Here is a 27,442-nt window from a genome sequence, read left to right as displayed (position 1 = left end):
TTGTGGAACTGCAATGACGTCATTCTCCTAGCTCCGACACCGGAATGACTGCACCGAGAGTCTTGTGCTTTATAGTAAAATCTTTTTATTCAAGGGCGTCCCATGTAGATTCCTTTAGCATATCTTACAAACATATGGTATATGCACAAAACGGGACTAACGGTGTGTACAGATGAACATACATACATACAGGATCATTTATAAAAAAAAAAAAAAAAAAAAAAAACTGCTTGATTGGCAAACCGAAGAGACAAACGTGTTCTCCGCCTTTCAGCAGACATTATTACAGTCCAATTTGGACAATTAGTTCAACCTAATCACTACATGGCTGCACATGAGGAACATATTGTGCTCTTGTGGAAAATACAGATGATTGGACGTCTATAAAAACACTGCTAAGCTTTTTCAACTGTGCAAAGTCACATAAACAAAACCAGTCCCTAACCTTCTCCCTTTGAAATGTTCAATAGAGGAAGAAAAACCTAGAACAAGAGTTTTGAACTTGAAATTAAAATGTCGGGCCTTCAGCCTGTGACTGTCAAGGGATCATTAACCCAGGACATTTTTATTTTTTTTTCACATTGATGGAAAATTACGCCATTCCCACTTCACACCACCGTCTGTTGCCCCTTTTGAGACATCTCACGCATGGATTGTTTTGTCAGTATTTCTTTTGGAAGAGTTGTGAAGAAACAATACATCGTCTCCAAATTGAAATGTGAAGGACAGATGTGGGTAACGTTTGATTTAAAAAAAAAAAGAAAGAAATAAAACACGCTACTCACAAAAATTCAGGGATATGTCTATTTCAGGATGAACTTAAAAAGCCCAAGATCCCTAACTTTTTGCAAATAGTGCATGATGCAAGATTTTTTTTTATTTTTTTAGATGTTTTCTAACAGTTTCCCCAGTCCTGTACTGTGTATGAAGCACATTCAGAGCCATTTTGATCACGCCGTAAGCTACCGTTTCATCTAAACACCTGACTACACCCTTCAATGAACACTCTAACCGAGAAGTGATGCTTAACGAGGGGTACACGCAGACCGATTTTTAGGCCAAATTGGAGCATGACACGGCAAAGTCAAAGCCAGCAAATGTCTGACATCGGAAAGATCTTCTGACTGACTATGTGCGTTAACCCTGGTTATGTAAAACATTAATTCTTTATTTTTGACAGTCAACTTTGAGGTTCACGTACTAGTACACTCTGTCCGCTTTTGACCTACTAGCACGACCTCTATTTGAGCACTTTTTCCAATATTTTTGATACCTAACTTAAGGTCCTTGTACAAGTAGTATGCTCTACGTCCTCACTTGTACAATAACTACAGTACATGTTATTTATGAGGCAAAATGCACCAGTAGAAAACTATGTACTAGATAGTAGTAAAAACCCAACACACGCAGACTGCCGCAAGCAAAAGCAACTCAACTGTACAATCTTGGGGGGGGGGGAAAAGAAAAAAAAAAAAGTTTACACTGGCTGCTGTAGCTATAACAACAACAGAGTAAACGGGCAAGACATAAAACGAATGTGTGCATATTTGAGAAGATGCTGGCTCATTCATTGTACTCACAACAGAGCCTCTTAACGCTTCGCTTTCTTATCCTCATGTACTATGAAAATAGAGTTACCGGAGGTATTACGGCGTAAAAAAACGCAAGCCCTAATATGCTCGACGACATTTTTTATTGTATATTTAAAACAATTGTTTAAAATGTTCAAAACCAGTAAGCGTGTACCCCCCCCCACACACTTTAGCGCCGGTGCTACTTCATGACTTAATGAATGAAATGAGACGGACATAAAAAAAATAAAATAAAATAAACAGTCATAGTTCCTGTCATCCAAGATAAACGTCATAACGAATCAATAAATACACAAGGGGGACATATCTCTCACACTAACTTGGGGAAGACCAATCTTGCTGGCATTTTTTTTTTTTTTTGGTAGTGGGATGGAAGTTTACATTCATGGGGACAAAACCGGATCCTTGGGACTGCACAGTAGCCCAAGGGACGCAAGACACGCAGCACTGTACTTGAAGTTGTTTCACAATCAAGCAAGAAAAGGCACTGTGATATTTCATTATAGATTCTTACAATTTCTTGAAAAAGGTTTAAAAAAAAAAAAAAAAATCTTAAACAAAAAAAAATATTTTGGCGGATTTTTTTTTCTTTTTTCTTGAAAAATAAACATGCTTAAAAAAATAGTTATTTGCACCTTTGACTCATTTGAGCAAGTTTCGATTACAAAAACATAAATTACTTTGAGGGGTTAACAAAAATGCAGGTGACATTTTCCGGTAAAATATGGTCGCTGTCCAACAAAAAAAATATTCCCAAATTTCTTAACCTGAAACAAAATGTTTCTTTATATTTGCGATTTAAAAAAAAAATATTGAAGAGATGAATGTTTTTTATTGGACAGCTATGATTGGGAGAGGAAAAAGCATGAAGTCGTAAAATATGACTTTGTGCTAAGGGGGAAAACTGCTCGTTAGATAAATGAAGATTAAAAAGACTTTTTTTTTTTTTTTTTTTTTTTTTTTTTTTTTTAAATGCTTGAAACTCTAAAATGACACACAAAGAGGACGTATACTGATACAAATAAAGAAATATTAGATACTGCCTGCACAGACAGAGAACAAAGGAAAGGGATGGGAGAGATAACAGAGGGATCACCTGCTATTAAAAAGAGGGAAAGGACAGCGCTACATCAAAACAGTGCGTTATTCCTTTAAAAAAACAAAAAAAACAAAAACAGCACTTTTGGAATTGACAGTCCTGCCTGCCTTGACGTCGTGGCAAGCGTCACTGGACGTCCAGCCGGCTGTACATGACGCCGCGGTTCCACTGCACGACTCGTACCCACGGCGGCAGCTGGTAGGAGCGGGGCACCATGCCGCTGACGTTCTCCTCCAAGTACTGGAAGGGCCGGTACCACCACACCCGCGAGAAAGGGTTACTCTGCGACGTCTCTTTCAGCGACTGGCCACCACAAAACACGCAAGACATGTTGGATTTTAGTGTACAGGTAGAGATGGAATGGTAAGAAAATGTCACATCAGAGTTAGGACCAAAAGCATCATAACTGGTATCATTACAGTCATTTACACTTTTAAAAGCGAAGCTAACGCCCCCAAATTTTTTTTGATAAATTTGGTATTCTGGGGCAGCCATTTTGCCACTTGCTGTTGACTGATGATGACCAATGTTGCTCAGAACTCAGGCAATAACCAATCACAGCTCACGTGTTTTCTGAAGCTGACCAATCACAGCGCACCTGTTTTCTGAAGCTGAGCTGTGATTGGTTGTTACCTAAGACCTGTTACCTGCGCAACATTGATGTCATATTTGGCCGACAGCAAGTGGCAAAAATGGCAGCCCCCTGGGATGGATAAAAATGACAGGATTTTGCTTCATAACTCTTATTCCACAAATGTAATATTACCGGTACTCAGAATGTCATGTTTTGTCAAGTGAGGCCACATATAAATATAATTGTCAAGAAATGTTGAAGGTTGACTTCCACTTTAAGGCAGCAACAAGCATAATATTTGAGTTTTAATTGCCTCGTGACAATTTTTTCAAAAATGGGAACAGAAATCCCGCCGAGTACCTGCTGATTGGCCATCGTGTGGTACCACCAGAAGAGGCGTGTCGTGATAAAATAAGCCACCACCACATCCACAGTGTAGTGGTCGTGCGCCAGAAGGATGCAGAAGACTCCCACTGCGCTCAAGGTCCAGCAGAACCAGTGGTACCACCAGAACCGTCTGGGGGAATCTGCACAACAAACATTTGCTCAATGGGACATATTATAGAAAATTGACTTTTTATTGGCTTGCAGACAAATAGTTGAGTCTCCGGAGCTCCTGGCCACCCATGAAGTGTGAAATTGAAACTTTTATTAGAGCCCTATTTTTGAAAGTGTCTGAGTGAGCTGTTCTGCACTTCCACCCCTCATAACCAGCTCGCACAGAGATGCTCTCACATAAATAGAAATGACACTTTTTTTTCACTTTAATTAAACAGTAATTAAAAATGTGGTGGTTTCATCATGACATTTCACTTCATTTCAATGGAAACAAGTGATTTTCCATGCAAAGAAAACGCGTTTGTTTGGTTCCAGAAAATTTTTTACCAGCCAATTTAGCACAAAAAGATCCAATCATCCAGTACTTATTTTCGCCACCAGATGTCGCTATTGTACCAGTCGGGAAATCTCGCGCAACTGGCCAGGAAGATAACAAAAATATCAGCTCATAAAAACATGCACAAGTCGACCTTGTGGCTCTCAAAATGCCTGCTGAGAGTAGCATTCCAAATCAAGTCGGATCAAGCATGCTGAGGAACAGAAAATAGTGTTGCGCAACAGTGCAGTCTTGATATGAAACTAACTTGTGGCATGTTCAGTTTCTCAAATATGTGCAGTCAGTTTCCTGTGTGGCTCCGGTTATGACTCACTTTAGAGAAGTGTTCCTTTATTGACTTTCAGTCCCCGATTTTATAATTGACCATTTTTAGCTCGAGCATCTCGACTTACACTCCTTGATGAAGAGGTATGTTAGCGTTAGCATGACCGTGTGGCCGCTGTACAGGTAATCTCCGCACATGGTGTGGGCGCCCGTGATGGAGAGGCCCCCGCCGGCGATCATCTTCATCACTCTCCTCATCTGCGCTTCCCAGTCGCCGAGAAGCTGAAAGCAGCGCGGGTGCGCGCACACTTAATCATAGCAACAGATTCACGCATGATTTTGCAGACAGACTGAGAGGCTTTATTAATCCCATAGGGTCAAGATTAAGGATGTAGTTAAGTGTGCATCGTACCTTCGGCGAGCATTTGAAGTGCATCCCGGGGACAGGCAGAGTGGTGATGTACATGGTGATGCAACGATACAAATACAGTGTACCCACAATGAAAAAGAAGCGTCGGCCTATGATTGACCTGGGGGAAAAAAAAAAAAAAAGTGATTTTATTAAAATATATACATCCATCCATCCATTTTCTGAACCGCTTGCTCCTGGTTGCCAGCCAATCGCAGTAAAATATATATATTAAAAGGTGAATTCAAGGATCTTCTCAAAAAGTAGAAGCCAAACGTCCGTTTGTCACTTTTTAAAAAAATGCGCCTGGCAGACATCCTATCAGCTCTCCTGCTCTTCCACGGGGGTGGGGCCGTGGGCGGGTGCGCATGCTCAGCTAAGAACGAGCACGCATGAGGCAGATTAATTGACGGGATCGAGAACCAATTGTTAAGATGATCCACCCGGAAGACGGAGAGACAAAAGATCCTTGAATACACCTTTAAAATGTAATTACATATAGCAGTGGTTCTCAAACATTTGAAAACAATACCTTGTAAAAATTCTTAGCTATGAAATTAACAGCATAATGATGGTAGTAGGATTCATTAAAAAAAAAAAAGGCGCAGAGCAATGTTCAATTCCTAAAAATTTGATGTGTTATTTTTGTTCTCCACTATAACATTTTGCTTAGTTTAAACATTAACACTGTGCTTATGTGTAGGAAAATGAAAGCCTTCTCACGGGTATAGCAGCCATTCACATAAAAAAAAGAAATAAATAAAATTAAATGCAAATGTTGGAATTTAAATGCAACTGAACTTTAAATAAATGCACTGTCCTAGATTTTAAAATAGGAGTTTATGTTAAATTTGAACATTCATTTCAGTGTTTTGTTTTGTTTTTTTAATTCAATGACGAGAATCACTGCTATATACGATAAGTGTTAAACTAAAGGTCCATGGGTCAGACTTTTATATAGGTTTTTTGTGTGGCCTGTGAAAGTTTGCCAAAGTTAAAATGTACAATAATCAAATGCAGGTTCGATCATATTATATAATAGAATACAAGAAATGGAACTGCCTTACACTAGCCACACATCTGTTCCGTAAACAAACAGTGCAGCTGAGCTGCTGCGCTAACAGACGTCACAGGTAGTTGCTAAACTAAGCTCACATGACATTCTAAAATTTCAAAAATAGTAACCGTTTGCTCCATTAGGGTCCCTTACTGAAACGAACCATGACCTTAAAACCAAGGCTCATTCCAAATTGTGATTTTGGCAGATCAATTGCACCTTTAGCAATTTGAATTTGTGGTTTGACATTCTTCCTATATCAAATATCTGCACAAACAGTAGATTATTTGTGTCTATTTGGGAATGCCTTTATTTCTTGGAGATCAAAACAAAATGCAGAAAGATTCGTTGCACACTGGCTGGAAAAACAAAACAAACAAAAAAACTGTTGAATCGTACCGCGTAATATACACAGACGCGCACAACACTGAAGCATTCATGTCAGAGGTTACTGGAACTTTAACGTTACCACACAGTCATTTGGTCAATACTGTGCATGGAACAAGCACTAAAACCACTAACTTACATTCATCCAACAGACTGTTTACATGCGTTGGTGCTATTATTTTGGTTAGCAACAGATTTCAAATGAACTCAGTGGTGAATTAATAATTGTAACTGATAATTACTGAAATAAAATATATAATATCCCTTTTATCAATTGTTTCTCTTCTCATTGATAGGCGCAGCTGTATTGTATCACAGGGGAACTTCTTGTCTTGGTTTTCTAACTTTCCCAGCCTCTCCATCACTAAAGGTGGCCCCCAGGGATCAATTCTTGACCCTAGGCTTTTCTCCATTGATATTAATAATATAACAAATGCTATACAAGAGTCATGTATATACGCAGATGATACAGTCCCCTACTCCACTGGCCCATCTACAGATATAGGCTGTCATACGCTTCAGTGCAGTTTCAATAAAATCCAACCCCTTAACTGTCTGACACTAGCATTTCCACCCTTGATGGGGGGGTCCACTAGACCAGGTTACTGGATATAAATATTTAGTTATCAGTATCTGGCTAGACAAAACACTCTCTCCTTTTCCACCCACATGGACAAACTGTAGTCCAAAATCAAAACAAAAACTGGCTTCCTCTATAGAATGTGCTCTGCTTTTGCTGCCTCTGCTAGAAAAACATTTTTACAAATAAAATGACATCCGTCCCACGTTTGAAGATGGTGGTCATCTTGAGATCTGCAGGCAAGGGTTTATTGCACAAGTTTGATGTCCTTTATATGAAACGCTTCCTTTCAGGTCTCACCACTGCACTCTATATTCATCTATTAAAAATAAAAAATAAAAAATAAAAAAACCCTCACTGTTTGTTGTTAATCTATAAATCACTCCTTAGTCTCTCTCTACCCTACCTGTGTCAGTGGCTGCATAGCTCATCACCTGCTTACAACACTTGCTCAGCTAACCGGATTCTTTCGGATGTCTCTAAAACATCCTCTGCACTGGGTCTGTCTGCATTTCATGCTGATGCAGCCACGACCTGGAATGAATTGCAGAAATCATTACAACTACGATACCTGCTCTGCAAGTTGGCCTTCAAAGCCACGATCATGGACTTGGTTCAAAAGTGCAGATGTTTCCAAGGCGGTTTGCAAAATTAGTTTCTTCACTCAACATGATTTGCGTGTATATTTTGAGCTGTCTTGTAATGTTTGTCTTATTTGTATAGTGTATTTGCTTATTATTATTATTATTTTTTGTCATCCACATTATTTTTCCTCCCCTCAAGACAAAATATTTTGCCTCTTGTCAGGACACGGTTGTAAATAAGAATAAATAAAATAAATAAATTAGTCACTCGATGTTTTGGGAGGAATCTTTTTGAGGGAGATGGCATAGCAGGTGATTACTTGGGGCATGGCATTTAATCTGTCTATTACAGGGATGGTAATTATTTCAGTAAATCATTACAGTCTGGACAATGCCAAGTATTCAATCCCAAAAACCCAATATCCAATTTTAATCTTTTTTTCCCCTTAGCTTATACAAAATGGAAATATTAACCTTATGAAATCCAAGTTCTGCTCATGTTTGGGTTCTACTCCCCCACGCGCTTTTTGGGATGTATTTCTTAAAACTACGGAAGTCGCAAAAATAAATTAATTAAAAAAAAATGTTTTAAAATTTGGTTAGAAAAAAAAACTGATAAAATCAAAAACGAAACATTGTTGTAAAATACAGAGTGAATCCTGCAAAAATCCACCACCACCTTGTCGCCATAAGCTAAAAAAGATCATTTATGGCTTTGTCCCTCTCCCCTATCGAATAGTAAAACTAGTACCTGTGCTTGAGGACAGCCCACTGTACGAGCCAAAGCGCCACCAGCAGCATGCCGTTAATCTCGCAGATGGAGAAGGCCCATTCTCTCCTGTTGAACAGGTCAAAAAACTTGTCGGGCAGCGGCGGGGTGTGCTCTTTGGGCGGCACCCTCTCGTGCACCACCGAGATCACGATGGTGGTGGTGACAAAGCACACCAACGCGTAGACAAACGCCACGCCAGTCTTGCCCCACTCGGGCGGGAAGGAGGTGTGCGAGGCCTCCATCGGAGGTATGGGTATGTGCACCATCTCCGGGGTCCGTAACGTGCCGTTCCTCTGCGGCTTAAGCGTCCCGTTGGGCAGCCCGCCGGCATGCCCGTTGGCGTGGCCGTTTTTGTGCGCCTCGATGTGGGTCTCGATCCGCAGCGTCTCCAGGCGCTCCAGCAGCTGCTGCCCGCCGTCCGACGACACCAGCAGGAGCGGCGGCGTGCGGAAGTCGGCCCGGGTGAGCCGCAGCAAGGCGGCGCCGTCTGTCCGGCGGAGGGGGTCCATGTACTCCGGCATGCCCTCTTTGCTCAGCCAGTCGGCGACGTCCTCGGCGGACCACGCCGCTACCTTGGTCATCTCGGCCGGTGGGCGCGAGCTCCGATGGCGGGTGAAGGGGCGCGGGAGGTTTGGCGGTCTTAACGGGCAGTTTTAAGTCCACACCAGCTCCGGTGCATTGTGTTTATGGAGCATTGAATGGGAGGTGGGGGGCACCCGGAGGGACCCCTTGTCAAGTCCTTTATAGGTTGTTTTTCTTTGCCGCACACCTGTAGATGCAAATAAACGTTATCAATATATCACATAGATTTAGATTCTAACTGTAGAGAAAACATTCATGCATCAGCAAAGTAGCCTTCGAACACAAAAAATGGTGTCACAGTTTATAAAATGAAACAATTGACTATGTGACTGATTTGTTGCATGACAGTGTTTACAAATTATACAAATTTGTTCATAGCAAGTTGTGTCTGTTAAGAAGACACTAAAAGTACTAACTGTGAAGAAGACACCAGTTTTAATATTGTGTTAGCGTGATGATAAAAAAAATACAATTTTCATTGGAAAAAACATTTTATGCCTCGAGTAGTTTTATCGTAGATTATCGTGGCTTTATGAACTGACCAATATATCGATAATCGCGGTATCGTCATATCGTGAGATAATCATTGCACCCAGGAGGTTCCCACCACATGCTATTCCACTTTTTTTTTCTTTTCTTTTTTTTGCATATCCACGTGGCCAAGTCGATCTAGTAACCATGAAGAAAACAAAAAATACGCTCAGCAATGGGCATATTGTCTGAGAGTCATAACATTAAACTAGAAAATTGTCAGCTGATGCAAAGTTAACTACAGGCCAGAGATGTTATGATGGGAAGAGGACAACATGTACAGCGGAACAGCTCATTTAGAAGATTCCTGGGGGACAACATTTAGGGGAAATTATGACGCTACAGCGTCATGGAAGCAAATTTTTTTTGTGCCATTTGTTTAGACTCACTAAGGGATGGTACAAGACCATATGCATCAGAAGCTAAGGTTGCAGCTAATATTTTTTTAGAATTGTATATTGACATGACATCACAAAAAGTGACTCACATGCACATATTGCACGGTTTCACGTATTTTATTTCCATTATTTCTTCTTATGGGGAAAATAATATAACCGTCTGCTCTGTACCAAAAAAAAAAAAAAAAAAAAACGCAGGGCATGCAGGAAAACATCTCAAATATTTCCAAACTCCCAAAAATATTTTTAAAGGACTCACCACCCCAATCATAAATCTGATTATAAAATATTGTGGACAACAGAGTGTACCTCAAGGAATGTAACCTTGACATCCATCGTTTGCATTTTCATGATAGCAAGCGTTTGTTTACAGGGCCAGACATCCGTGATTGACACAGGGCGGTTCTGCTTGAGGCCGCGGGGGTAGCGTGAGGAAGAGTTGGAGGTCGGTCAGACAGGAGGGAAATGAGAGGACGGGGAGGGGAGAGGGAGGAACCCATAAATCAAAGAGAAGGCCGACTCCGAGGCAGCCTCACCCCTGTAGAGGCTGCTTTAGCATTTAGCTCAGCTCAGAGCAGACAGCGGCCACTGAGGGATCAGTTAGCACCTCATGACGAGAAATCGGCCCAACACGACCTCTGTGGCTGCAAAGCTGAACAAGCGACAGGTGGAAGGGGACACCTGTCATCACACTTCCACCAAGAAACAAAAACAACTAAAAATGTGCATGACTCAGACGTGTGGTGTGGTTAAATAGCCGAAGGAAGGCAAGGTCTAAACACAAACATATGGACTGCATACAAGCGACCTGGCCCTGTGACAAGCCAGCTGAGTAGCAAGCCGTGCGGGAGAACATTAAGTTTGCACAGATAAAGAACGGGAGACAAAGAGCACTTATATCAATCTGAGATTAGCTGTCAATGACTCAGCGGTGTGTCGAGGACCTTTGGTCTGTGAATCGGCTTACAGCTCGTGATCTGAGGAAATAAGCTCACCTCAACTGTACTGGCGACAGGAAATGCACTATAATCTCTAACGGGGGGGGGGGGTCTGGTCCAGAAATCTGGAACATGTTTGTGCAGTCACATCAAGCATTACTGTGAAAGTGAAGTCATTTTCATTGGTTGCAGAATCTCCTACGGTATCTTTCAGGTTGTTTATTTTATTAATGTATTTTTTTTAAATTGCTGTATACTGTATCTTGTCTTGTAATGTTGCAATTTAGTGTAGGTCTTATGTCATATATGTAATATTGGACTATTGATTTTGAAATGTGTGTGCGTGTTTTAAAGGCCTTTTTAATTGGCATAAATTTCACATTTGATATTTTACTGCAATGTTGTGGAAGTGCCCAACTGGGGACTGGAGTTGAGAATTATCTCTAGCAATAACCTCTATATGCATCATCACTTTCATATCAGCTGCAAGTTTGTAACTGTTTGACTGCATTGTCCCTTTCAAATAAAGATTTGAATTTGAACACAAAAACACAAAAGTGTCCCAACGGCAAGCACATGAACACCTTTGGAGTGCTACGAGAAACAAACCAGAAAACACACATTGTCCTTTACTTTCACAGTAACAATAAGGAATGAGAAAGAAAACACTGATGATACTTTTAAGGTAAGCGGTCTTGCAAACAGTCCCAGATGCCCGATTGGTTCCGACCTGCTCGGCTTCACATTCTGCGCAAAAAAAAAAAAAAAAAAAAAAATGTGCATCATTGCACAAAAACAATACCAAAAATTTTGAAAATAAGTACTCAGACTCCAAATCAAATATTGTTCGATTGCAAAGAACCAAAAGCAAAAACCACGAAATGTTCCATCCTAACACAAACTAAAAAAGGGTAGATTGAACATTGAAGGTCATGACCTTGATAAGTAATTATTCTTGAAATGATTCATAAATATGACATTCTGTCCTAGTGGTGTGTCTACCAACCAGGAAGTCCGATTCATACTGTTCATGTAGTTATGTTTACTCAAGGAAAACAAGCCATCCGGCACCAATGACATTCAGTTTCAGTCACCTGAGGTAAAGTGTCCAGTGAAAGGTTTTCAGCCTGTTCTTGTATTATTATTAATATTTCTGGCTACAAAGCATTTAACTGGTGACGGCTCATGAACAAACAGCGGTTTAAAGAGCAACAGTCCCGACAAGGTGAACTTTGAGTCTTAATAGAGCAACACATTGTTATCGGCGACTGGACACGATAAAAGGAAACGTGATGGAAAACATGGTTTGACAAGGTTTACCTGCTCTTTATTTTACAATCCTTCATTTAGAAGGTTTAATCAATGTTTCATTCATGATTGGCTTTTGCCAGATTCACCACAGCACAATAATAGTGGCCAAAGCAAACCAACAGGAATTCTACGTTCTCTTTCATTTGGCATCATCATTTTGTACTTGGAGATCATTTTTTATCTCATCAAGGATTTATAACATTTCAAGTATTGTCAAATTTATGCATGCAGTGCATGCTCAGATTAAAAGTGGTATCAATTTTTCAAAAACATTGGCAAGGATGTAGGCAAACACCAGCTCTGGTATTTGCCGAACATCTGCGACTCAAACAAAAACAAAAAGCGCAATTGCCCCGCATGTGTTACATTTTTCCACTATGAAAACTCAGCGGGGCCGAGTTGAGAGAGAAGCTGGCGGGGGAAATCACAAGGCAGTCCACGTGACGCGACCAGAAAAGATCCCACCCAGGAGGACAATACGTCAAGCTGACACAAACATAAACACGCCATCCGAGGCTCATCTTTATGAAGCCCGGAGTGGAAGCAAATGAGTCATTTGGGGGCTGCTTTGAAAAGGTCTTGGCAGGGGAGAGGAGACTCGCCTTTTGTGTCATGGAAATAAAATACGGCACAGTCCAAACACAAATTGAGCATCTTTTGTGCTTTGACCGAAAGAAATCTGTTGAGCTCCAATTATGGATAGTTTGTCAGCCAAGTGTAGTTTGCTACTCACAAACATTGTACTTTGGATATGCTAAGTAATGACGTGCACTGGTTTTGATCTATTGACTGACATCAACATCTGTAAAGTGACTGATCGAAATGGGTGATTATTTTGCTTTTGAAAGCAGGTGAGTGGAAATCAAAATGGCATTGCAATTTGGTAAGCTCATTTATATGCCTAAATCAAACATGTTCAGAAAAATAATCCCCTGAAAGTCACACAAAACTTCTCGACTTTAGAGTCACCATGTTTGTTTGTTCGTTTTAGATATTCTGCAAACTGAACAAAACATCCCCGTATGGATCGTGTTCCACGTTGACATTGTTTTGAAAACAACTCCTTTCATACTTTCTGCTCTCGACAGCTCGACGGGATTGGCCTGGAAGTATTCGACAACCGTGTCACAAACTTGTCAACGCTTTCTTTTCTTGCCTTTTTCCGCCCTTTCCTCCTGTCTCCTCCTCCTAGCTTGTGTGAGCAGGAGCCAGCACCGATGCTTGCAGCCGCTCCCACTTTGGGGACTCAACAGTTGTTTCCCATCGCACCGCACGTCACCTTCCGTTTTGTTTCTCTTCCTGTCGTCCCCCAAAAAATAAAAAAAATAAAAAGTCAGTAAATCACCCGATTTTAAAAAGTGGCTTTGACAGCTAAATGGTGTCCTGTCAGTGTAGAATGCTTCAAGATTGTTAAATGGTAGTATGTCCCATAGAGCAAAATTATGTCGTCAATGGGCAGCAAGGAAGGGGGGGGAAAAAATTACTTTTCTTTACCTAAAAAGCTCTGAATGTTTGTATTGAAAATTGGTTACAGCAAACACTGCTAAAAAAAATAATAATGAGCCCACTTTAAAAGGAAGTGTTTTGTTATTCACTGTTGTGGCTCTTTAATTGGAACATTTTTCCTATAAAGAATGGTATCCTGTTACAGGCTATTTACCTTGTGGGAAAAAATGTTGACTCTCACCTGTATCCCTTTACACTTGGCACACAGATACTCAACTGGTTCAATATCACACAATCGCTCGCGGGGGGCTTGGCGGTCGTCGGGGGGGGCTTGTTTGGGGGGGTATGGGTGGTTGGGGGGTTGGGTGTTGGGGGTCGGGGTGTGTTCGGGGGTTTGGGGGCCGGGGGTGGCGGGGCCTGGGTCGTGGCGGGTTTGGGTGGGATGGGGGCTGGGGACCGGTGGGTCGCTGTGGGGGCCCGCCGGGCCTCGTTCTGCGGCCTTGGGCTCGGGGGTGTGGGCCGGGGCTGGGGCGGGGGTGTTCCGGGCGTCTGGGTCGGCTCGCCGACCGGTGTCCGCTCGGGTGGCTTGGGGGTGGCCTTGGTGCTGCCGCGGCCTGGGGATTCCGGGGGGGTGCTCGCTTTGCTGGACCGCGGTTGACGGCTTCTTTCTTTGGTGGTGGTCCTTATGCATGCCAGATCCATCGCACCAGCATCTACTGAAACTCAAACAGAAGTTGCCTCTCCCTCCCACAGCCCATTGAATCAGTGGGTGCTGGTGTCTGTGGATCTCACTTTGCTTTATCTATCCTTCCCTCCTTCCTCTCTTTAGTTTTTCCTCTGGTCACTTGAGATCTCAATTTATTGGAAGTTTGAGGTTTCTGGGGTTGGCATAAGACTCTGGTTTTGTAACCACGCAGGAGGGGTTTGGTTGGTGCTGGATTTCACTTTGATGGATTGGATGTACTGGCTTCTATGGATCTCACTCTGCCTCATCGATCCTTCCTTCCTTCCTCTCTTTAGTTTTTCCTCTGGTCTCTTGAGATCTCGCTAATTTGCTGGAATTTAGAGGCTTCCGGGGTTGGCGTAAGACTTTGATGTTGTAAGGCAGGAAGTGTTTGGTCGGTGCTGGATTTCACTTTGATTTATCTTTCTTTTCTCTTTATTTTTTCTGACCTTTTCTCTGGTCTCCTGACCATATGAACCTCACGACTCTGGCAAGATTCTGAAGTACCTGGTTAAGGCGAAGGGTAATGGGATATTTATAAGGTTTTAGGTGAATTAATGAGTATAAATTTATACGTATTTGCACGCACACGCACGCACGCACGCAAACACGCAAACGCACGCACACACACAAAAAAAAAGGGGCAATGATGATAAGACGTTGAATAGGTAAGACTGCCGAATGAACAATTCTGAGCTCTTTTTTAACAAAAAAAAACAACAACAACAACAACAACAAAAAACAAAAACAAAAAACAATATCACACAATCGCAACTACACTTGGTAAAATGCAATTGTGTGTGTGTAGCCTTTGGAGATTTCAGTTTTGAGCCATTAAGGAATTTCAAATTTGGACCTCCCTTCATGACTTCAGGTTTGCGCCATGAGCAAGAAACATGATGCATGCTTTTTTAATTATACCTGGTTGAATAAAAATACAACAAAAAAAAAGTTTTTATTGACCTAAAATATATTTTTAAAGTCATTTTAGAGCTGTAATTTTAATACTGTGACGTGTGACTCCCAGGGCTGTGAAATTCTGTAGTTTTTCTTGGGATTTTTTTCCCCCCTATAATGGGTTATCGAACGGTCAATATAGTGGCCACTGGCATGCAATATGATCAATCAAATAAGGTATCAAATTCAATTACTGTTAATATTCACTGACGATGGAATGTTTTAGGAAACAATTGATTTCAAACCTCACCTTGTTATTCAAAACATTACCATAGATTCATTGGCAATCTTACTTCCAGTAAAGTTAGCAGGTTGATTGCTTGTATTTGGAGTGTGGCATTTTAACAAAGTGTGACAAAAGAAGTGGGCAGAGATTTAGTAGCTAATGTGATGTTGCTGACAACATTGCCCCCAACCCCGCTGTTAAAAAGAGGACAAGGTGCTCTCCGGGATGCTATATTTAGCCACACGAGGCCCTTTCTATTGATCCTTGTGGGCAAATGACTGTTCAAACTCAATAAAATAAATAAGCGATCATTGCCGCCTGATTAAAGTCCACAGAAATCTTTAAGCGATTGGGGGAGGAGAGTCGTGTCCTGTTGTAAGGATTCTAAACAAAATAGCATGTTGCAAACAAACGATGAGTCTGGGCATGATTTATGAGCAGTTTAGTACAACATGGCAACATCATTTGTTATTAAAAGCAGCAAGCTAACCACCTCCCATGTTTCCAATAAACTTCAACTGTGAGTGATGAACAAACTGTTTGAACCAAACACACTTGACCTCTTATTTGGAGAACTGTGACAGTCACCCATTTGTCGATGGCGAAAAAGTGAGAATGGGTGCAAAAAGGAATACTTTTAGAAGTGTGTTTTAATGAATGATCATGAGTTTAAATGTGTTTAAAGTGTGTGGGAGGTGTAAAATACAGGGGTGGGTCTTGAATCCCCGTGATAAAGTGGGATTCACTGCATCATATCGGGAGACTAAAGTCGAATATTTGCCAACAAGGCCTGGGTCCAATCATCCCTAACAAATGAGCAAATACACGTCATCTTCCAGTGCTTAGCAACCACACCATGACAGCAACAACTTGAATGAAAAAAAGACGACACAAAGACGACAGAGAGCGGCGACGACTCCAGCGGAAGCCTCTGGGGAGCAGCGAAGCAACCAGTGCTAGTTGCTATCTGCTAATGAGAAAGCCTCCTGTGGTTTTATAAGCCCCTGATTAGGATGTCAGGCCCGTATGGCCATGGGTGAGCAGCACAAGATGCAGATTGTCTCTGTTCGATTACATGTCCTGCACACACACACACCACACTGTGGGGACTTGTCAACAGGAAGCCATTAGAGTGCATTTAGCCCATCTTTGTATTTACATTGGGAATGACTGTGTGGCTGCATAAAAGCAGGCAATTATACTTATTATCAACACTTTACACTCTTGAATTATTAATAGGGAAATAGAATGTTGATAGCTTTTCATATGATGAACATCAGAAAAGGGCCTACCTTTTCATGTCTTACATTGATTGATACACAATAAACATGCGTAGTATGTTGAGTGCAATGTCAATGTATGTACGTTTTTCTGTTGTGGATGAAACAGCAATACATGTAAGATTTTAGGTCCCATGGAGGAACCAGATTTGTAGTTTGTGAAACTCAGCCTGATAAGCCAAAAGCACTTAAGGGAAAGCGAAAGTCTTTTAACGTAGCTCATAAAATGAAACCTTGATGGCATTTTATGGATGGGACCGACAAATTGTCTAATCCTGATTTTAGAAAGTTTTGTTGTGCGTGGAAAAAGTATAAACAACTAGCATCAAGATGTTCTTGGCTAACGTAACAGATGGCTGCACAACGCTGGACAATTGTAGGAGAGGGAGAGAAAAAGAACAGCGCACCAGTATGATTTTCATCTACTTACATTTTGGATTGTGTTCAATTTCAAAAGTAGGACAATGCGAGAAAGGCAGCGATGAGACACTACTTAGCTATTCAGGATTTAGACAAACAGTAATTACGGCCTGACAATATTTCAGCACATATCAAGCAAACTGGGGGAAATTTGAGACACAGTGGTATGTAAGGGTGGCAGCGGAGGGAAGAAAGACTACTGTAAACATAAGACTACAAGTCGGAACAGGAGGATCCCTCAGATTAGGACAGCGGTGTTGCTCACAATTTCGCTCATGAAATCCACTCGACAGCCATGTTGTTACTCCTCTGCAAAAACACTGACTTTATTCCATTGTGGTCTTGTGTTTTTCCTCAAGTACACAAAAGTAGACTCCAGCCAGCAGTACTAACCCAGAATTCCAAAATGCAGTTGTAGGCCACAGGAAACTGGGACATCATGTGAGTGGGAGTAAAACTTCATGTGTTTCTAATTATGGCACAATAAAAAAAAATAAAAAAATGAAGGCCAGTTTGTGTTGGGAAAGCTATGATGGAAACACAATTATCAATCTCTAACAGTAAATTCTAAGTAGAATCATTTAGTGCGATCAATGAAAGGCCAAAAGCTATCCTGTTAACCGCAATCTACAGAGGCTGTGGTTGATGTCTTCCGGTAACAACATGTCGGAGTAGAGAAGATACAAGCATGCAATGTCTTTCAAGTCGAGGCTGGAATGTTTGCAGTTTTTTTCCCCCTCATTGGGTATTCAAAAATGCAATTTGAGAAAATATTGTGCAAAGGTTCAACTTAGCCACATATACGTCGGCTTTAGAGATGAAATCACTCTTATGTGAAAAGCAAAAATGTCAGCACGTTGTACTAATCGTAACGTCACCAACATTTTTTTTTTTATCTGCATTTGCACACAAGTTGTGCGCGACCGTTTGGGGTGGTGTCAACTTTACCATTTTTTTGTGTCTAAAACTGTCGCTCAGGAGATAAACAATAACCCACAAAGAGAAGAGGAAGTCGCCACTGAGATAAGCAAGGGCTATTCATAGTCAGTTGACTTTTACACGACTTTCAAGAAAATATCAAACAGGCGACCTAAATCCACCAGCATCCAATAAAGTAAACTGAACTGCCATGAATTTGGATTAAAAGTAGTACAGAAAGTCTCAATTTGGAAAAGAACAGAAAGAGTCAAACCATCGCCCTTGCATGACAAGAGACGTGCTAACGTCACAAGACTTTAGCAAATCTCACAAATTAATCTTGGCTCGTCAAAACTATTTTCTATGAAAACAAACAAATCAGATATCGAACGGACACCTAGAATGGATTGTTTGACCTCAGAAATTCTATTAAATATTCTATTTACCCCACCAACTGAAATGATGGTTGATACAATACGATAACTCTCTCTTCTGAAGGTAGAAGACATTTTTTTTTCTTTTATGACAGTTGAGCCTAGTGGAAACAACCTAGAAAGGAAAACATTGGAGGGGACGACATTTGCATGCATTCAAATTCAAGGCAAACAAGCTCACAGTAACACAATGTTAAACACATTTTAGATGTGGGCCAAACTAATCAATGGCTTATCTCCCATGAATCAAAATCTATTTTGGTCGGAGGACCAAAATGTGGGGACTTTTTGATGTAAAAGGGTGGGATGAACTTCCAGGACCAAACAGTATGAAGTATAAAGATATATCTGGAGGAGAGTGGAGAGACACCAATTTCATACTTCAGCACTTCCTGGACCCTTGAACATAATACAGGGGGAAAAGTACATTTGAGACTTTTTCTGATAGTGTCGCATGACTTCTTCTAAAGCGGGATACACGAGGGGTCGAACCAAATAGTCGACAAGTCAACTTATTATCCCACATTGAGTTCAAAGCTTTATGTTGACTTGTGTTGTTTTTGGCATCTTGTTTTACCATCGGCCAATTTACAGCAGTCGTGCTCACTCTCTGTACTGACTGATGGAGAGACTATTCGAGCATTTGAGCACAGCACTGAACATTATCAGGAAACAAAACACAAATTTGAGACAGAAACTACCCTTCCATGCCAAAGGGTGTGGATGAAGTACGGCAATGACTGTTTGCCAATGATGCAAGTTAAGATTTGTATTCCCACTGCTGAATCATCATACATCCCGACAGAAAAGTCATTGTTTCCACCAGAGAGAGGAGGAAACAGTGTGCCTTCCCTGCTTGTGGACAGTCGGATATTCTTTGCTTTGGCAGTGACACATCCTGGCAACAATAAACCCCTTTGACTCAACTTCCACGTTTTGCCCCCGAACTTAACACTGTTAGCGTTGTGACCCAGAAAAGTTACTTTCTCAATTCTCATCACCAAAAAACTTTTAAAAAATCAAAAAAAAAATCAAAAAAAAAATCCCCATAATCATTGATCACATGCACGGAATGAAGCAAACAGCTCAGGAGCGTTTTTGTCTTTTAGACGTGCTAGTTAAAATCATCTTGCCCACTGAAGGGAAAGGTCATACCTTGGTTTTGAAATATATCATTAGTAACAAACCTCAAAAAGGTGGATCAATGTTATATTAAACCCAACAAAAATTAGTCTGGGGATGTCACTCTAGTTTATATGCGAGTCAAGGCAGGTGAGCGAATTCTTACACATCTCTAACAAATCAATTCAATAATCTGTATTACATATTTTTCTGTGACGAGCAACTTTGATGTAAATTGATCGATTATCACACGTTTTTTTGGCACAATACAACTCAACGGGGAGGACACGTTGTTAGTCCCGCCCTGTTCCACCATAACTAGTACTGTATAAACCTAACCCTCTGCCACATTGAAAAGCGGGCTTGGTGTTACTATTACTGTTTGAAGTTAATATTTACCAAGAGGCTCGGCTCGGTGTGGGTGATTCACGCGAAACGTTAGCTGACACACCTGTGACAACAGACATTCGTCCACACGGTAGGTTAAAATAAAAATAAAAAAAATAAAAAGACACCCGCATGTATACGAAGTGGTTGGAACAGATTGCGATGATGTGTTGTTGGGTTTAAGAGCTTAGAAACCCTAAAATAGATGCGCAAAAAAGCTTGGCTATTTTAGCTAGCTCGCAGGCTGGCTTAGCCAAGAAAAAATAAAACACACACGAAACACTCGCCTCGGAACTGTTAGCTGTCTCGAACCCGCACCAGAGTACATTAGCGAAAGTGCTAAACTGCCATTTTAAACACTAACCAGCGAAGTATTTCCACGGTTGAATAACAAAACGGAATACGGCACGACGGTCACTCGAAATCGGCATCATCGTCTGTACGCGGCGCCAAGTGACAAAAAAAAAACCCGTTATGTTACTTAACAAGGCCAGAGAGCAACATTAGTTAGCCGCATTTGGACTGTCCCCGGGGGGGCGAACGTGTGGATGACACAGCGGCGCAGATTTGCCAAAGAGTTTGTGTGGGTGCGGGGGGGAAACAACACACTGGCTCGCTGTTGACCCACCGACGAGACCACACATGGGTGAGACGATTTCCTCCAAAACTGCTTTTGACGTTTGAAAACGGCGTAATTGTACGTAATAAACGTGTCCTTACCTTGCCGTTTAACCTCTGATTTAGTCCTCTTCAAGGTGTCGCGGTGACCACTGATAATGTTGCCCGTCACTCCGTTAAATCCGACTGGCGTACTCCTGAGTAGGCGCTTAACAACAGTACAGAGAAGAAGTAGGGAGTCCTAAAGGTGTCGTCACACGTGCTGCATTCGCGTGATCTCAGAGAGTGGGTATTGTTTAAAACCCAATCCGCTCCTCAATGAATAACATGGTCTTCACTGCTATTTTAAGTACTCTCTAAACGCGCGCTACTTATAAAATGATAACTCTAATATTGATTAGTGTTTCTTTTGATAAAATTGACAGCGCCGGGGCATTCGGTACAGAAATACTCAAAATTCTGATCCCGTGTGATGCAAGTGAACACAGCAACATTGCTTACCACGCAGAGAATGTAGCGCTGGAGTTGTGTCAGCTTTGAGGATTCTTGCAGCCATCTGTTGGCCAAAAATGTAGTTTACATTAGTGTCACAAGAGTTGACCAAAAAAAATGAACCTATATAGTTTGAAGAAAACAACAAAAATGTACATTATCTAGCAGAAATTTTGTGGAAAAATAATGAAATCTATATTAAAAGTATTGAAGATGTATACCCATGCATGTCAATGACCATTAGAAATTATAATCTAATTTAGCCTCACACTATGAAATAAAATTAAAAACAAAAAAAATTGCGCTATTCGAATAACAGCAGTTTCTTGTTATTCTATCCCATATCTCGTTGGCATAACATGATTTTACAGAGTGGGGGAAAAAAAAAAAGATCACACAGCATTTCCCGAAACAAAATACAATATAAACAAAGGAAAACAAACCACAGAGCCACAATGCACCATCCATCATCAACCTGAGTTATTGTTTTTTTTTTATCTTTCTGCACAACCAGTCAGGTCAGTCCTATCTAGAACATCGACCAAAAAGATATGCTTTACATTCTGAACTGCACGCATACGCTACAAAATCAATGTTGTGATACGGCACCCACATCAACTTTAGACTGGTTACCAGCAGGATTTGGAAGGGTAAACAAGGCCATTGGGGTCATATTTGCATTCTGTTCCAGCGATCTGATCTTGGTGACCACATTTTGAATATTTCACATGATAACTTGAAATGCTATTTTTTTCCCCAGATTAAACGTGTTGAAGTGACCATTGGAGCACATGGTCACATGATTCACTTCCACTACAGATAAAGCCTCTGTCACTTGGGTATGACCTATATCCAAAGTTCACATAAGGATATTGCGCAACCCCTCGGGGTATCCTCTTTTGTAAACTCTTGAACAGGACAGTGCTGTTTTTGGACGAGGCCAAATCATGCAGATCAACATTTGGAGGATCCTTACTGTTTACTTGTTAGGTACTCTTGGCTATTCCAGTTGTTTTCTCCACAAAGCCAGGCCAAGTATACCAAGGATTGCCAAATACTTTGGCACAAAAGGACGGTATGAGGAAGTGAACCCCTATCTTTTAGAGGACATCCTGGCTGTCAACACATCCATCCTGCGGCCTCCATCTCCACAATGCCATCCCATTCATCTGACTGCTATAATAAGACACGGCACGAGATACCCGACAAGCAGCATTTTTGAGCACATGCAAAAGCTGCACCAAGTGATGAAAAATGCCACACCCGGCAAAGAGAGCTGGGTATGTGAGATCCAGAGTCAGTGGAAGATGTGGTATCCTGAGGACACGGACGGTCGGTTAGCCGGGAAAGGCGTGGATGAAAACAAACATCTGGCGGTCAGGCTGTCCAAGCTCTTCCCAACGCTGCTTTCTGAGGAGAACCTTCGAGGAGGATTTGTGAAGTTTATAAGCAGCTCCAAGCACAGGTGCATCAACAGCACTCTGTCCTTCGCGGCAGGACTGACAGAGCTGTGGAATATTCAAGGTACTCAACTCAGATTTATATTTATAAAGCACTTTAACAACAAACACTAAATGTTTTTTTGAAAAATTCAAATTAAGAGAACTGCCATATTTTTTCATTTACTACAAATGTATGGCCTAGAAGTGTTTTGCAAACAAATATTGACTTTACGGGGCGGCACGGTGTGTGAGTGGTTAGCACTTCCGCCTCCCAGTACTGAGGACGCAAGATCGAGTCCAGGCTCCGGCCTTCCTGGGTGGAGTTTGCATGTTCTCCCCGTGCCTGCGTGTGTCTTCTCCGGTCTCCTCCCACATTCCAAAGACATGCATGGCAGGTTAATTGGGCGCTCTGGATTGCGCCTGGGTGTGTTTGTGAGTGTGGATGGTTGTTCGTCTCTGTGTGCCCTGCGATTGGCTGGCAACCAGTTCATGGTGTACCCCGCCTACTGCCCGAAGCCAGCTGGGATAGGCTCCAGCACCCCCCGCGACCCTTGTGAGGAGCAAGGATGGATGGATGGATATTGACTTTACTTATGACTTTTTGACTATTTGGCTTACCGCAATAGGAATGGAGCTCCGTCATAAATTCATGGGCTCGAATATATCGTACAAAGATATAAAGGAACACAATACTAATAAACACAATACCAGTAATCAATATTTATAAATTCCATTGTCCCTCTAGCCAGGATATCATGGAAATCAAAGTAACCTGCTCCAAACGTCCTAAAACAAAATGCTGTCGAATTTTTTTTTTTAAATCTCCTCTTTCAAATAAACATAAAAAAAAAGCGAAAGTAAATATTTAATTAATTCATTCATAAATATAAAAACATGGAGAAGCTACGTCTACAGGGTGCAGTTAGCTAGTTAGCTATGCCTACAACATTCTTAGACACACAAGTATAAAAATACATTTTCCGCTGTCAAAGAAAAAAATAACAAGAAAGCTAATCAGAACATTGATCACAAGTGAGCACCCACATGATCAAAACCAATTGTCCAGTGGTCCTTTTGGTATGAATATCACAAAAAAGTCAAAGAAAAAGCTCAACAACAAAAAAATCACAGCCAGGGTTGCTCTTTTGACATCTTGCATAATACTGTAGTGATTCAAACTGAGCAAAGTTGTGCAACATTTTTCCCGAAAGAAATGTCGATCAGATTTGGAACTGTATGACCTCATACGCATTTAAATTTAGAGGTTGCGCTGTTTTTTTAACCATACTGTCATAAGCTTTTTTTTGTGTGTGTGTGATTTTTGATCAACTCTTTCATTGGATCCCTTCTGATGCTATGACCAGCAAGTTTATGCTAACACAGTAAGTAACTGCTCGCTTCCCTGTAACCAACCTAGATAAGACATTTGACTACGAGGTCAACGACGCGCTCATGAAGTATTTTGCCCACTGCACCAAGTTTTTGGAAGACGTTGTCAGGAACCCCTTAGCCCTGTCGGAGGTGGACAAGTTTAAAGAAGGACCAGAGATGAGAGGGGTCCGGGAGAAGATAGCGAACCAACTAGGAGTCCCCTACAAGAACATCACAGCCGGTCAGTTGGTTGATTACATATAGAAGATGTTCTCAATTCTCAGACAGTGAGACAGTGATCACAATGTCATAGAAATATACAGACTGAGCTCTTTTTACATAACAGATCACTTCCTTTGCAGAATGACATTTAATGACGCATAAGGCTATGGAAAAGAACAATATTTTCCACATATTTAGTACTCATGAAAAGCAGAATTTGTGCCACAAGCCAGAAGGGGATAATGTAATCAAACGTCAAGCCAGTGCGTTTGAATTATTACAAATCAATTCGGTTACACAATGGGTTTTTTTCCTCTCATTTCTCCACAGACATGGCTGACGCTGCAATGAACTTTTGTGCTTACGAGTTGGCCATTAAGAGTGTCAACTCTCCTTGGTGTCAGAGCCTGGATGAGGTTGACGCTAAGGTACGGGGGCCACAATTCTAGGTGTAACGACATGGCGGCCTTATAACGCAAAGTCATTCAAAATCAGAGTACTTATTTGCTATTCCAAAGTGTATTCTTTGCATATTTTCGGCAAGTCTGCAAGGTAACAGATACGTAGCTACAACACTATGTCATCATGTCATTATCAGTTGTCAGGACTCTCAGACACTAGCAAAAATGTTGAAATTTGGGAAAGAAGCAAGAAACTGTTGATAGGGTAACCTTGAGATTTTTTTTTTTTTTTTTTTTTGTGCCCCAGTGACTTGGCCATCTGTCAGGAGCTTACAGCATTGTTTGCACACTTGCAAGTTACTTCTACTATTCATTTCTACCACTACAGTGTGCGGTTAGCTAGCTAGTTAGCTTGGCCTATAACCTGAAAAGTCATCTTCCCCTTAGATGCCACAATATACGAAACAGTTCGGTGTCTGTCCCATCCACTAGACAGAAGGAGTCCCAGAAGGCTATTCGCATGTGAGCTAGCTAGCGGCTAATGCACCTCATTGCGACGCGTTTAGACCTGCAATGACCCAGTGAGATATATTCCAGGCACCATAGTCTTGAAATAGATATACTGTATTTTCACTGTTCAGGATGTGGAGGCATAAAACTGAAGTAGCAATGTACGACCTCAATGGCGTTTGACTGTACACGGTTAAGTCATTGGCCCACTAAACCCACAATGCATTTCATTATGAGCTTTGTCACAGTCCTTGACAAACAGGCCGCCATTATTCAGGTAGCCTGAAACGTTACCTAGCATAGTATAAGACTTGACGTGAAGACAACCTTGCCTTACATATTTGTTGGGGGGGTCAACAGATAGTGGAGTATGCAAATGACTTGAGGCAATTCTGGAAGAGAAGCTACGGTCATGATATTAACCGAAAGTCCAGCTGTATTCTTTTCCATGATGTCTTCAGTCGTCTGGACAAAGCTGCCAGCGAAATCAAGTGAGTAAAATGTCAAAGTCGACACAAGTCTCTACACTGTACAGTGATACCATTTACAAACGTATCGTCTTCCAAACAATTTAGGTTCGGTCAGCAGGTGTCCGAAGCAGTGACGGTCCAAGTTGGCCACGGAGAGACCCTACTTCCACTGTACACCCTCCTGGGCTTCTTCAAGGACCACGAACCCCTGACGTCATCAAACTACGCCTCGCAACAGCAACGCTCTTTCCGCCCCAGTTTCGTGCTACCGTACACGGCTAACCTGCTACTAGCGTTGTACGACTGCGGGGAAGGAGACTTGAGGTTGCAGCCGCTCATCAATGAGAAACCAGCACGCTTCCCTGGTTTGACTGAGAGTCAGCAGGCATCCATGCCGCTGTATAAAGATGTCAAAGAACACTACAAGGAACTGCTCCAAGGCTGTGACTTTGAGACGGAGTGTGAACTGTTCAGTAGGCATAATCAATTTTCAATTAAGGAGGCCTTATAGATGCTACAACCTCATTCAGAAAAGAACGCAACACGTATGGAAATAAAACAAGATACAGAGACAAGAAAAGAACATAACATTAACGTAAAAAGTGTGTCAACACAAATGTGTTTGATAGAAGTTCTAATTAAAAAAAAAAAAAAGATATTACTGAACAGTAATAGGAATCACATGACATACATCCCAAGTGGACAAATATTATTACCTCTACCAATGCAGTTGTGCCTTGAGATATGAGTTTAATTCATTCCGTATCACTCTATAATGTAATTTATAAAAAATAAAATAATAATAAATACAGCAGTGACAAATAGAATGTGAAGATATGTATTATGTGAAGAATTAAACAGTCCGTGTATCATCATTTAATGCTGCAAACCAATTAATTCATTGTGCTGCTCCTGGTGTGCCTGTTGCAGTATAATACCAGTCATACAGACAAAAATGAAAAATAAGACACTGTAATATTAATTATTTTTTCAGAGAGCATAAACAAAAGATGCCTGTGAGTATTGTTAGATTATCTCATGTCACTAAGTCACTTCACTATTTGTGTGCATGTATGCCTGTAAAACCACAACTATTGATGCTAACCAGTAACATGACATGGATGTTATCATTCAGCTAAGCAGACTTTCTGAAAGCAAAGGGAAGTTTAGTTGTTTTAAATACACTATGTAATTGAAATGAATTCAAATTTGAAGCCTGGGTAAAATAATAATAATAATAATGATAATAATAATAATAATAATAATAATAATAATAATAATAATAATAATAATAATAATAATAATAAAGATTTATTGTGTTTTGGAAAAGAGCTCGTCATATGAATCCAACTTCTAACTTGAATCAGCCCAACTGTAGCTGCCCTTTAACTGAATCAAAAGTCTTGAGGGGCCACTGTTATGGATGTCTCAAATGAGATGTGAGCTACTGTAATGATTGCACATTTGTCTGTCTGAGGTGTCGGTTGCATGGCTGAGGTAGGTTCTCTACCCTAGAATTAGCACTGCTTGTGTCTGTCTAGTCTACATGTTTCCATTATTATGCAGGGATTAAAGTTGTCAGCAGCAATTTGTGTATTGCCTTATCTGTTTTTAAATATGTTGTGAGACATTTCACAACACTGAATTGGCAGTACTCTATTATGTATTGTATTGTGCTAGGGTTTATTTGTGTATTAGTGTTTTATTAGATTAAAAAAACAAACGATACAAAATGATTTGGGTGCTTTGAGGACAACTGTAGAGATGATACAGTACTTCACATGTCAACAACATACAAGCTCAAATGTGTGATGAGCAAAAGTGAGCAGCAAACCACTAGTTATAATGATAACCAGTCAAAGTGTATGTAGTATTCATTTTTGATTTATGTGTAAAAAGGCAGGTGGACGAATAGTGTTTGGGATTTTCTGATGGGCGCGAGAATAGAAATCTAATAAAATGTACACATGCCACATAATATTGGGGGGATGCATATGATGTAACATTGATTGTTTTTAAAATATTATTA

General features: G+C 41.0%; 2 protein-coding genes across 4 annotated transcripts; one reads left to right on the top strand and one right to left on the bottom strand.

Annotated features, from left to right (window-relative positions):
• Window positions 1-62: 62 nt before the first annotated feature.
• Window positions 63-20,742, bottom strand: LOC144000912 (phosphatidylcholine:ceramide cholinephosphotransferase 1-like). Of its 2 annotated transcripts, none has more exons than XM_077494699.1 (6): window positions 20,608-20,742; window positions 8,193-8,982; window positions 4,837-4,954; window positions 4,553-4,706; window positions 3,626-3,792; window positions 63-2,994 (listed from the first exon to the last, which is right to left on the bottom strand). In XM_077494699.1, the coding sequence occupies exons 2-6, from the start codon at window positions 8,792-8,794 to the stop codon at window positions 2,818-2,820; spliced, it is 1,218 nt and encodes a 405-aa protein (XP_077350825.1). In that variant the 5' UTR covers window positions 8,795-8,982; window positions 20,608-20,742; the 3' UTR covers window positions 63-2,817. The 2 variants fall into 2 exon arrangements, with proteins under 2 accessions (XP_077350825.1, XP_077350826.1); XM_077494700.1 differs by lacking the exon at window positions 20,608-20,742 and adding an exon at window positions 13,130-13,386.
• Window positions 19,834-27,391, top strand: LOC144000911 (multiple inositol polyphosphate phosphatase 1-like). 2 transcript variants are annotated; one of them, XM_077494696.1, is made up of 6 exons: window positions 19,834-19,978; window positions 21,758-22,521; window positions 23,857-24,051; window positions 24,363-24,460; window positions 25,304-25,434; window positions 25,519-27,391. In XM_077494696.1, the coding sequence occupies exons 2-6, from the start codon at window positions 21,945-21,947 to the stop codon at window positions 25,922-25,924; spliced, it is 1,407 nt and encodes a 468-aa protein (XP_077350822.1). In that variant the 5' UTR covers window positions 19,834-19,978; window positions 21,758-21,944; the 3' UTR covers window positions 25,925-27,391. The 2 variants fall into 2 exon arrangements, with proteins under 2 accessions (XP_077350822.1, XP_077350823.1); XM_077494697.1 differs by lacking the exon at window positions 19,834-19,978 and adding an exon at window positions 20,733-20,790.
• The last annotated feature ends 51 nt before the right edge of the window (window positions 27,392-27,442 follow it).

Source organism: Festucalex cinctus, chromosome 14 (genome assembly GCF_051991245.1).
Source record: "Festucalex cinctus isolate MCC-2025b chromosome 14, RoL_Fcin_1.0, whole genome shotgun sequence".
NCBI lineage: Eukaryota > Metazoa > Chordata > Actinopteri > Syngnathiformes > Syngnathidae > Festucalex > Festucalex cinctus.
This window is presented reverse-complemented; position numbering and strand designations above follow the sequence as displayed.